Source organism: Myotis yumanensis, unplaced genomic scaffold, assembly GCF_028538775.1.
Source record: "Myotis yumanensis isolate MYYU_CA2020_CCGP unplaced genomic scaffold, mMyoYum1.0.hap1 SCAF_1, whole genome shotgun sequence".
Taxonomy (NCBI): Eukaryota; Metazoa; Chordata; class Mammalia; order Chiroptera; family Vespertilionidae; genus Myotis; species Myotis yumanensis.
The window spans coordinates 155,851,340-155,864,329 of NW_027223752.1; the positions used below are offsets into that span (position 1 = coordinate 155,851,340).

General features: G+C 38.0%; 1 protein-coding gene across 1 annotated transcript in view; it reads right to left on the reverse strand.

Moving 5' to 3' along the window:
* COL25A1 (collagen type XXV alpha 1 chain) overlaps nucleotides 1–12,990 on the reverse strand; it is a 502,347-nt gene that overhangs the window by 30,783 nt on the left and 458,574 nt on the right. The window contains exons 23-28 of the mRNA XM_070433581.1: nucleotides 10,763–10,786; nucleotides 10,111–10,155; nucleotides 5,441–5,485; nucleotides 2,963–3,043; nucleotides 2,063–2,125; nucleotides 1,358–1,408 (exon numbers count right to left, since the gene is read on the reverse strand). Coding sequence (XP_070289682.1) covers nucleotides 1,358–1,408; nucleotides 2,063–2,125; nucleotides 2,963–3,043; nucleotides 5,441–5,485; nucleotides 10,111–10,155; nucleotides 10,763–10,786 — 309 coding nt within the window. The remainder of the gene's footprint in view (nucleotides 1–1,357; nucleotides 1,409–2,062; nucleotides 2,126–2,962; nucleotides 3,044–5,440; nucleotides 5,486–10,110; nucleotides 10,156–10,762; nucleotides 10,787–12,990) is intronic.

Consider the following 12,990-nt stretch of genomic DNA (forward strand, 5'->3'; position numbering starts at 1 on the left):
AATGCATGCATGAGTCCGGGCTTTTTCCCTGTATTTTGTGGAAAATCTAAATATAGAGACTAATTAGCCAACTTAAATTAACTAAAGGTTACCATGAATTGCTTTAAAGTTTTCAAATAATTTAAATAAACTATTGGAAAGAGAGTATTTAAGTACCTATCAGTAAAATCATATGACAGTAGGAAAAATTTTTAACAAGCAATACATTGAAGTTTGTTACATACACGTCCATTGGAATATTTTCTCCTTAGATAAGTTGTGAATAAACATTTTCAGGAAATGTCTGATATTTTATCAAGTATTCTTATCTCATTTTAGTAATGATTTAAAATTCTTTTAAACTAATTAATTTTAGGATAGGAACAGGATATAGTGTTGTTTAACCTTCTAACTTACAGTGGAGAGAGTATTAAAAAACCCCAAAATATGCCATTTGCTTAATTCTTAAAAAACTGTTTCATTTTTAAGAAAAGGTTATTTATAATTGTTTTGTGGGTGAAATAGGAAAGGCAGTAAGAAACAGATGACTGGGTCTGGACTGTGCTCTGTGGCTTGCATCATTCCAATGAAGCTCTTTCTTAGATTTGTATTTAATCCCTGTGATTGAAGACATGTGATTACTGAGACCCCTAGACGTGAATGTGATTTCAGAGGCTGCTGGACTTGTCCCCATCCTGCCCCATTCGAAAGCACTGGAAGCATCTGACTTCCATGTTCTACCCTTAACACACCGTCATTAGATAGACATTTGGAGAATTACACTGGTTTAATGGCTGCCTTCTTCACTGGACCTAAGTTCCATGAGGACATGGCCATTGTCACACTGATCACTGAGGGATTCCTGCAGTAAAGACTGTATCTATCAAAGTACCATAAAGTACAAAGGAAAGGATTCAACAATGTCTGCCACCTGTGGAAGCGAGCTTCGATTTTTATCATATTATTTTATAAATGTTCTCATTGAACATTTCATTAAAGGATCTTAATCTTCAAAGTTGGTTAAGAACATGTCTTAATGGCTACAATTATTAATCTTATTCTGCTACCAATGGCCCAGAACAGTGTTTAAAATGATTTTCTGATGTTCACGTTGTAAGGCTGGAGTAAAGCTTGCCAAATCTGTCTGTCTTCAACTTTCCTATCACAAAACTGCTCTATCTCTTTCCTACAGACGTGTTTGGGGGAGTGAAAGACAACACTGTAAAGTCAGTACATCTCAAAGCACCTCGTATTTTCTGTCCACTCCACAGAGAGCAGTAGGAAATACAAGCTGGCTGTTTTGAGGAATGCGCTCATGTTTTCTCTAGTAGCATGCTCATAAATAAATGACTACATTTTGGAGAGAAGAGAGACTTACCATGGGGCCTGGTGGACCATGGGGACCTGGTGGGCCTGGTGGGCCTATGATCTGTATGTCAAAAAAATAAACATGGATTTGGTTACTTCATTTAGATAAGGCAGTTTGGCTTGAATCTTTTGCTGGGATTCTGTTAAGGCCATTAATAGTTGCAGAGAAAGAAGGATACTGGAAGAAACGATGTGTTTGATTCTCTAGGTTTGGAAATTCCTTTATGAGAACAAAAAAAATCTTTAAAAAAATACAGTTCTTTTACAAAAGCCAGAATAAATCAAACATACATTGAACGAAAAGGAAGCAACTGATTTCCAAGAAATGCTATAATGCCACAACCACTATTAAACTCTCCAATATTTCACTAGGCAACAATAGGGCTCTGGAGAGAAAAGAAAGAACGTATGTTCTATATCCACAAAGCTCTACCACAAGAGTCATGGGAAAACCATTGATATCCCGCCCCCCCCCCCCCGCCCCCCCGGCCAGGAATAGACAGTCCTCTGAAAAATTGCTTTTAACTGAGACTTCTGAGGCATTTCGTCTCTCATTGTCCAAGGCCAACAGTATTTATTCTACTGCTTGACAAACCAAGAGGTTCATGGCTTTTCCATTGTTGATAAGCCATCTGGCAGAGGTTGAACTAGATGAATAATAGGCCCGTTTTGGAGTTTTTCAGGAACCATGGGAGTTCAGCCACCACGGACTTACAGAAGGGCCCTGAGGACCTGGCAATCCGGAGTCTCCTTTCTCTCCTTTCATTCCATTGGCACCCTACAAATGACCAGTAAGAGAGTAGAGCTGGTCAAGTTATTTCCACAGTGTAAGGAACAACTGAATTTTCTCCCCAAACCCATCATCCCCTTGAAATTTGTATATTATACACATGATATATAAAAGAACGATTTATCCTCCTACATTCTAGCTTCCCCAAACGCCTAGACTGTGGGTGATATGTGAAATAAAATACAAAGTAAATGTAAACCAAGTTAGGCTTGATTGGTTCAACTTATACATTGCTGAACATATATTATGAGTGTTATATTTTTTTATGGCGGTGCTCACTTTAAAAGGCAAAGTTCAGTCTTTTAACTATGTCATTAACATTTATTTATACACTTCCTTGTTTTAAAAAAAATTGAGGGTAATGAGGTTTTCTGAATTTTTTTCCCCTACATTTGTCTACAATTTCCCTTCCCAATTCTAGTAAAAACTATGGGGGAAAAACACCTTCCCATAGTATCATACATGTAAAGAGGAGAATTTCCAGAGTAATTTATTTTTAATTGTTTTACATTTTTGGTTTATTTTTAAATTATGATTTATTTAAAAATGATCAGTTATCACTATCTTATGCATACTAAATTAAAGTGACCAACTTTATTTATTTTAGTGCCTTCTAGTAAAATGAATTCAGGGAAACATGAAGGTTTATTTCATAATTCATTTGTTTGGACGCTTTAAAATTTGTTGTAGAGCCCCACTTGCAGTAATTAAACAATACCTCAAATATTTAAAAATTAGAAGATCATATGAATGATTAGATGAGGCTGCAGCTAATCATATAATTCTTTTCTGGTTATTCATCTTAACAGGAACACAGAAACATACCGGCAATCCAGGAAGTCCGATTCCTCCTTTTTCACCTGGCATACCTGGGTCCCCCATGTCTCCCTTTGAGCCTTTGAGTCCCTACAAATGATATGGGTTGCATGTAAGAATCATACTATCCCTTGATAGTGACATCCTAGGGAACACAGAATTCCAGATCAATTTTGTCAGTAGGTGGGTCCTATGTAAAGATGATTCTGATTTTCATTTTGATGTAGAGTTATTTCTAGTAGCAACCTTCTACATTCAATCAACATTATTTCCCTGTGTCATAGGAGGTATTGAATTCTATCATTCTGGCCATGTAAGTATGAAAAATATGAACTTAGGTGTTGACATCACTTCTCCTGATCTCATATTTTTTTACCTGGCAGCTAATTCTATATCACCGGTCCTGAAAAAAATTTAATGGCTTAATTCTCAACAACAAAGTACACATCTGAACCAGAACCTAGTGTTATAATAGCAAAGGTCCAAATAAATGTATCCCATCTCCCCCTATATCCTTACTGTCCCCTTGAAATTCAGGCAGAAGTTCCAATCACCACCAGTTTTCAATGGTCTAATCTAGACAGGAAAATCAGTCACTGCACACTAATGTTCAATCAATGCTTAGAAATACTCCAGCTTTTCCACAGTGTTCTTATTTTGTTCTCAGGACATCTCTGTGAGGTGATCCAGGATCTTATTTTTATTCTCCTTTTACTATGAGGAAATATATTCTAGTAAATGTGTATTCTGAAAGCCAACAACTCTGAATTAATGATACCAATACTGAAATTATGTTGTTAAGCATTTCATTGAAGGAAATGCATAATTTCCTCATTTCTCAAAACTGCATTCCTCAGTGCAATATGACCAGATGGCCCGACTTCAGCAGAGACGATCATAGTTATTACAATAAGGGAAGCTGAGGCTGCATAACCTGTTCATCTTTTCTATACTGAAAACTACTTGTAGACAGAAATGTGTCTTTTCTTGTTATTTATACTTATTTTATAGCACCTACTTCAGAATCACCTTTTAGGTGGGTGGGTGGGAAGGTGCCTGAATGACTAAATAAATCTTACTGGTTAATCAGACCCTGGTTGGTTTTAGGGCTCTAGTGATTGCAGCAGAATAGTCAACCTGCTGGACATAGTAGCAGAAGAAAACCTTTTAAAGTCTATAGAAAACCCCCTGGCTATTGTACGTGTACGGATCATGAAGCATGCCGCTATGTATGCCAACTTATTTATAATGGCTAATGGTGTGAAAGGAAATATACAACCAGATTAAAAAATTCTAATGTGATCTCTGACTGATATAATGAATCATTTAAAGTCTCTTTTTAAATTACCACATTTATTTAATGTTACATCATGTAATTTCAAGATAAAACTCTGATATTAAAATATCCAAACTTAATTTCCCTATCTAATACTATCACCTGAGGAGTATATTTTAATAACTGTATAAAGAATCCCCTTGATTTCTTATGACCTACTTGATTTTAGCCATTTCTCGGGTAAATAATGGAAGCCCAGAAAACATCAAATAGCTTGAAACTAACCCTGTGATTTCATTCTGGAATTGAAATACTGGCAGATGCTTTTTGATTTATGGGCCACATCCAGCCCAGGACTTGTTTTGTATAGGCTAAATGTTATAAAAAAATTTTAAGGGGTGTTAAAAAAAGATACACAACAGAAACTGCAAAGCCTAAAACACTTACTATCTGGTCCTTTATAGATAAAGTTTGCCAACCTCTGTTTTAGGGGAAACCTTGGAGAAACTGCCATATTCTGCAAAGCTACAACAGCCCTGCCTGTTTCTGTCTTTTCTAATACTTTCAATAATTAGGTGTAATCTATATCTGCAAAAAGAAAACGTATATAAGCAATATCTATGTCATTGATTTTAATCTTGAATCATTTACATTCACTGACAAAAGTAGGATATTTTAATTAAATAGGTAATAATTTTACAAGTCTATTAAAAATTCACATAGGACTCACTGGTAGATTGATAAGGAGTATTAAGATAAAACTAAAGCATCATGCAGCTTGTATGTTTCTTCAAAGAAAACTAACTTAAAACCAATTGCCTTTTAAAATAGCAATAGACTCACTTAGAGAAAGCAGGCAGACAGTTCTGTTGGGGGTTAGAGAGACTGAGCAAAAAAGGGGGAAAAAAGAGAACTCATGTTTATGGACAACAGAGTCATGGCTGGGTGGGGGAGGGAGAACGGTGGAGGGTAAGAAGGCATAGAGGGGATAAATGGTGATGGGAAGAGAAAATAAAATAAAGTACAAATAAATAAATAAGAGCAATTGCTTTTTAGAGTTAACATAGTCTCCAGAACAGATGGTGGGGGGGAGGGGGGGAGAAAGAGGATATCACATATCAACACGCATGTTTTTCTTGGCTTCAAACCTATAATAAAAGTAGTGATCGATAACAATGTTTTAAATGACAGTACGTATCTTTGAAAATTACCTGCTCTCCGTCAACTCCTGGGATTCCTGGAGATCCTGGCTCTCCCTGTTAAGATAAAAACTGATGGCTTCCTTCCATTTATCATTAGTAGCATGCTGCGCTATATAAAAATGCTGCTAGTTGGTAACGGTACAATTTGACTTTCAGCAAATGTATCATAACCCAAGAATACTCCATCACATCATATCACATATCTAAACTAAATAAAATAGCATTTTCTTGAATATTATGTATGACAATACTCATATGTAGCTAAGATCCAGTGTTTTTATTTTTCCCTCATGTGAGATGCAGGCTAAACAAAAATTGATGAAAGGAAACTGATAAAAATCATTTGATGCCTGACCATATCTTATACTATGAATCTATAGCAACAACCTATATGCCTTGGTTAATTTTTTTTCTCCTAAAAAAATCTGTATGATTTCTCTTATTTTCCAATTTGAGAAATAAATAAAAACATGACCGTTATCTTAAAAGACAATAAAATGAGAAGCCCCATAAGTTCACAATAGTTTAACTGACACTGGTTGAACCATAAACAAAAATTCATAATGATTGTGAATGTGCTACTTCCAGATAAGTCTCACTGAAAAAAGGTAATAAATCAGATAATAACTTAATCCACATTAAATTACTTTTGGATCAATTCGATTTCCCATACTATGCTAGGAATGCACTACATTTACTATTTATATTATGATTTATTAGGAACCTTGACAAACCCAAAATTTATAGATTTATTTTTTCTTAACTAAAGATGTTCCATTAAAAACAAATTTAAACAATGTGCTAGAGATTTATTCAAACAACAAATGTCCAATCACCTTTCAGTTGGAAAGGTACTGAACAAAGGCAAGATATTATTTTATATCAATGAATCATGTATTTGAATCCCATTATAAATATCCCTTGTTTCCACATTGTGGAAACTTTAAAAACAGCTCTTTTGAGGGTTGAATGGCCTGCCTCAGAGACAGAATTCCAAGAGAGCTGACTTGGGGCTGTATTTTTCTAGAAAGGCTTGTTTGGTGATGTTATAAACCACAGTACTGAAATGGCTAGAGCTCTTTTCCCCGGTAAAAACTTTAACAGCTATTGGCCACAGCATGAAATTTGAGCTTTCCAATGTTTTAGAAGGCACAGCAAACAAATGAAAAAAGAAAAAGACAGAAAAAGTGCTTTTCTTTCCAGATTTCCTGTTCTTTGTGGTAGCAGGAAAGTTTATTTTGCCACAAAGCCTGCTGAGGTTGGATGCAACTGGCTAAGCCCTAGTTTCATTCAGTCTGAATACTTGTCAGCACTCTGGGCCCAATAATGATTGCTTTGCTAAACTTTTACCTTCAAAATGTGACCCATGAGTGTTTAAAAATAAAACATAATTCATAAGTTATTCATTTATCCTTCACCGATCAAAAGTGGTTTGTAAAGAGTTATATGATGTGTAAGAAGTCCAACAATCCATGTTTGATAAAGGAAGGAGTAATGCTAATTGAAAGAGTTCTCATTCAGTCTGAGGCTGAGTCCTGAGTGAGAGTGGGTTTAAGTTTGACTCAGGCTGTATTTGCTGAGTCTTGGTCATAGGCACATCTCACCCCAATTATCTCAACCTTCTCAAGGAGAGATCATGGAACACACAAAGGACTATATCAACTAACCCAAGACCTCAATTACAAGATCCTTGTGAGGTGTGAGGGGTGGGGCAGAGTGACAGCACAGTGGGAAGAATGGCTGGGTAAGAAGGAGTATGACTAATTGCTTCTCCCCTTCCCTTGTCTAGACATTCATTTGGTCAATTTTCCTGTTTCTCAGTTTCAGCTCAAAGTGATCTTGACTCCCAAGGCTGAGACAACCTTCTTAATTTGCATCTTGATCAAAGCACTCACTCTTATTTATAAACTAGTGGCCCAGTGCATGGATTCGTGCACATTGAAAGGAAATTAATTAGAAGGTGGCTGGCAGGGCAGGACTGGGTGAGATGGGCTGAACATGCTCTGGAGCCAACCTCCCGCGGTCCCTCCCTGGCCGGCCACACCTGGGATGGCATAGCGGCTCAAAGGGCGTCTGCGGATTGAATGGGGTCTCTCTGGCAGGTGGGGTCCCTTGGCATGGTCTGCGGGGATTGGGCCAAAACTGGCAGTCCAACATCTCCTGAGGGGGTCCCAGATTGTGAGAGGGTGCAGGCCAGGCTAAGGGACCCCACTGGTGCACAAATCTGTGCACTGGGCCTCTAGTTAAATTAATAAATGAATAGCAATTGGGTTATAAAACCAGGATATGCAAGTTTTAATGATATCACCCTCTCAGTTAGGTGGTCCTTTTTGCCTCTGTGGGCCAAGGGATGGGCACCCTTTGGGCTTTTGCAGGCATTTGGGCTGTAAAGAAAAATGAAGTCCTAGAAGCTGTGGAGGATTGTAGGGAATGAGGTGCATAGTTAGCAGCAGGGACAATTTTGTTTCTGGAGACTCAGTCAAGTGAGGAGATGAAACAAGGAACTCAGATCTTGGTTGAGTCTACATAGATCTGCATATTTCTTTCTAAGTTGTCTAGCCCAGCTCACAAACATATTAAAGAATATGAATCCAGGCCAACTTGTTTACCAGGAACAAAGGCTATGTATGGCTGTGTTACATCTTTTAGGGACCAGAATGTGGTGGAGAAATAGAAAGTTTAAAAATCCTAAACTGTACACTGTTATACAGGAAATCTGTTTGAAATTAAGATCTATGTTTGAATATATTTCCCATAGCCAAGGACCTCAGTAATATTTTACTTTATATTTCTTTTTATAATAGAAAAATATGCTAGTGTTCTGTGCTCAAGTTTCTTGAAAGAGAAAAGTACAAAAGCTGATGTGTGTGTATGTATGTGGACATGTCTGTGTGTGGATGATAGACTTAGCAAATAAACTGCCTTAAGAGGCATAAACAAAAGATGGATTACTAAACTACCTGAATTGCCCACAAAAATCCAATGATGAAAGTCATATTTCAACACACATAGTTTAGTTCTGAAAAGCCAGAGTAACTGGCCATGTGTTAACTGATTGAAAATGAAACTTTAGTTTGGAGGGAGAAAGCTAATGCAAGCAACAAATTTTAGATATAACCAAGTATGTTTCATTAGATAAGATTTAGATGGCAGAATGTCTGAATATATACAATAACAGGATGCTATAAAAATGACTCAAATGATTTCTAAAATTGTCATTGTGAATGTATCCCTTATTCTTTTTATTATAAAACTAGAGGCCCAGTGTATAAAATTCATGCATGGGGGGGTCCCCTCAGCCCAGCCTGCCCCCTCCCCAATCCTGGACCCCTTGGGGGATGTCTGACTGGGATCGGGCCTAAACTGGCAGTCAGACATCCCTCTCACAATCCTGGACCACTGGCTCCTAATCACTCACCTGCTTGCCTTCCTGTTCACCCCTAACTGCCCCCCCCATACCCCGTTAGCCTGATCACCCCCAACTGGCCCCTCCCTGATGGCCTGGTCGCTCCTAACGATCCCCCGCTGCCAGCCTGGTCACCCCTACCTGCCCCACCCTGCTGGCCTGGTTTCCCCAACTGCCCCCCCCTGCACTGGCCTAGTCACCCCTCACTGCCCCCCTGCCAGCCTAATTGCCCCCAATTGCCCCCCACTGCCAGCCTGGTTGCCCCCAACTACACCCCCCCCCCACGCCAGCCTGGTCACCCATAACTGCCCCCCTGTCAGCCTGGTCGCCCCAACTGCCCCCCCCCCCCCCGTCCTAGTCACTCCACGCTGCCCCCTCTGTCAGCCTAATTGCTCCCAACTGCCCCCCACTGCCGGCCTGGTTGCCCCCAACTGCACCCCCCCATGCCAGCCTGGTCACCCATAATTGCCCCCACCCCACTGGCCTGGTTGCCTCTTACCATCCCCCCTGCCAGCCTGGTCACCCCCAACTGTCCCCCTCTGCTGGCCTGGTCGCCCCTAACTGCCCCACCTGCTGGCCTGGTTTTCCCCAACTGCCCCCTCCGCCGGCCTGGTCGCCCCACGCAGCCTGCTGTTCAGTCGTTTGGTTGTCCCTCACTAACCCCCCTGATGGCCTGGTCACCCCACACAGCCTGCTGTTCAGTCATTTGGTCATCCCTCACTAACCCCCCCTGATGGCCTGGTCACCCCACACAGCCTGCTGTTCAGTCATTTGGTCATCCCTCACTAACCCCCCTGCCGGCCTGGTTGTAGGCAGCCATCTTGTGAGGGTGTGAGGGTCAATTTGCATATTACATCTTTATTATATAGGATAACTGGAGGGAAGGATCTTTTTTAGTGTCTGAGTACATTTTCCTTCATTTCTCCTCTAATTAAATACTTTCCTTTCTTCATGCATCACATTTAGTGTTTCTTTACATTTATAATTTATATAAAACTTGTTTTTCCCTTATTTAATATTCTCTTTTTCTCAATGTCCTCCTCCTAAATTGAATGCCATTCCTATTTATTTCCCTTCTTTCCTGATTTCCCTTTTTTTCTGATCCCTTTTCCTTCAACCTAAACCTCAATTTCTATTCTTACCTCCTTTAAGCAATATTGCTGATCTCAGCTCTCCAGCATTTTGTAAGATTGATTTTCAAAGATACAAATATTTAATATAATATTCTCTGCACCATATGTGGTAAATGGAAATAAGTAAAATAAAGAGTAACCTTTGGCCCTTGTAGTCCTTGAGGTCCAGGTGGTCCAGGGGGACCCTAAATCCAGAAAAGACAAAGTTATAAAAGGAAGCCAAGTCTATGTATTAAATTTTATACTTTAATAAGTATACTACACACTTTCTTAATTTCTATCACAATCAAATATTTCCTAATATTGATTTGCAAGGAGGAAAATTTCACCAGTTGCAAACCTACTTATATGCAAAAACATCAACAAACACGTAGGCCATAATAATACTGAAGATGCTTTTGAGTTGAACTGCAAGATAATGTAAAATTGCTATTGTCTCACATTTATCTTCTTGGGTTGAATTAGCTTATTAATATTATCTGTGCCTCTAGACACATTCCTCCCCCGGCCCCCCCCCGGCAAAAAGAAGGCATTGCTTGCCCAAACGCTAAAAAACAAACTATATAATTAAGATAAGGCCAAAGACTTTTAAGAAAAATGACTCTTTTTTTTCCTGACTTTTTCACTAAACAGACAAAGTAGTTAAACTGGGGAAAATGTGAAAAAGGTTATTTATATAAGAAAAAATAAATCTCATATAAAAACAATTGCTACATTAGTACCATTATGAGCAGCATGCATCAACATCAAATACAAAGCCACACACCACAGAAATCATGCAATAGGAGTTACCGTGACAGTTAAGGTGGTAATCCTCTGTTGGGAAAATGTATTGATAAAGACAGAGTTACCTATTTTGTGTGCCAAAGTACAGAAATACATTTCTGAAATAATCAATGTTTTGAATATGTTTTGGCAAGACTGATAACTCATAAGGAATTTATAAGAATCTGAGAGCATATAATCCTATCTTCAAATGAATAAAATACTAGTATATTATAAAGATTCCTTTAAACATTATTTTAAGAATTTTATTTAAAAGAATCTGGATAAAGGAAAAAATATCAAAATTTTAATTCACCTGATTTTATCATTTTACTTATTTTTTTAAAAAATTATTGATTTTATAGAGAAAGAGGAATAGGGAGAGAGGGGGAGAAAGAGAGAGAGAGAGAGAGAGAGAGAGAGAGAGAGAGAGAAGATCCATTTGTTGTTCCACTTATTTATGTACTCACTGGTTGCCTCCTACATGTGCGCTGAATGGAGATTGAACCCACAACTTAATCCACTTAGCTAGCCTGCCAGGGCTAATTCACCTGATTTTAAAAAATGATGTAGTAAAATACTACACACTAGAGGTTTGTCAGTTAACTGTGACCTGAGAAACTTCATCATTCATATGATCTCTAGATCTTCTAGAGTACTTCAACTAGAGAAAACTTAAACAATCTAATTGTGTAAGTGGTATTTTTTTTCTCTTTTAGTTTGTGCCATGTCTACCAGTAAAGAAAGAAGCTGACATGGGATTCATCTAGTTTCTTAATGTAAAGTGCTAGAGTTCTGTAACAAAATGTATTCTCTGAAAGTATAAATCTCTGAAACACTTGACCCCTAATCTAGGATCATTTTTGTGTTAATCTTTTCTAATTTATGTTTTGTGCTAAATGTTGCATAGGACCTATAACCAATTTATGCAACCCTAGAGGGGCAAACATTCTCCACTGGGTACTCCAATCCCAATAGAGAAACATTATTTATTGCACATAAACTTGTGAATACCAGTTTAGCACCATCCCTTTGTTTTCCACTAATACTCCATTCCAATTTCTGATGTAGGTTGTTGTTGCTGTTTTTTATGATTGTTGTTGTGAAAAAATAATCTTAACGTTATCTATCATACCTCAATCACTCGTGGCTTTAGTGACATGATGTCATTATTCCTTAGAAAACAATGTATTTATGCATGTGTATAAATATTCAATTTTGCACTCTATGATAAAATCGGTTATGGTCATCACAGCTTCAGAGAAAACAGTAGGAGAAAATCAACCAGTACTTTTTTTTTAAATCTTCACCCGAATATATTTTTCCATTGATCTTTAGAGAGAGTGGAAGAGAGAGGGAAAGACAGAGAGAAATACTGATGTGAGAGAAACACATTGACTGGTTGCCTCCTGCACGTGCCCCAACCAGGCCTGGGCTGGGGAGGAGCCTGCAGTCAAAGTATGTGCCCTAGACCGGAATCCAAAAACAGATACCAGTTACTTTATTCATATGGGATTCATCTAAAGCAAGAGTCAAATTTAGGATTATGAGAAAGCTATTTCTTTGTTTCTATAGGTAAATTAGTCATTTTAAAAAATCTGCTAGAAAATTATAGAGTAAAAATACTTTCTTAATCATTGCCTTCCAATTACACATTGCAATTTTAACTAGAAAACAGTGATAAGGCCTTAGAAAAGGAAATGAACTTAAAAATTGAACCCTTGAAGGTTTTCCAACAGGTGCCACATATAATTCATTTTTTATTTAAACACAAAACTAGTTCTTTTGTAAATTTAAAGATAACAGCATGTTTTATAATGAGGTGCACAATAAAACAGTATTATTAATGGAAACTGAACTATCTAACAGATGGGGTTTAAATGATCTTGTTAAATAACTGTATTTGTGAGACCTAAAAGTTTTATAGGAAAGGGCAGGTTCCACCCAGTTCAGAGAAGAACAAATGACAAAACACTAAGCTAAGTTCTCAAAACCAGAGTTTTTACTGCCATCCTGAAGCACCAGTGTGCAGACACAAAGAAACGTCCTAAAGATGTTTGCTCATGTTGGACTTCTTGTATCCGGCTCTTCTAAGTTAAGGGTACACATGCTCAGCAGGATTCTCGCTTGAAGTTCAGTTATGACTTGAAAGAAGTTCAGTTATGACTTGAAAGCCAGAATGTTGTTGAAAGGCATGCCATTCTCTCGTGAGGCATGATGGGAAATGGGAAGCATGAGCTAGAATGACTAAATTG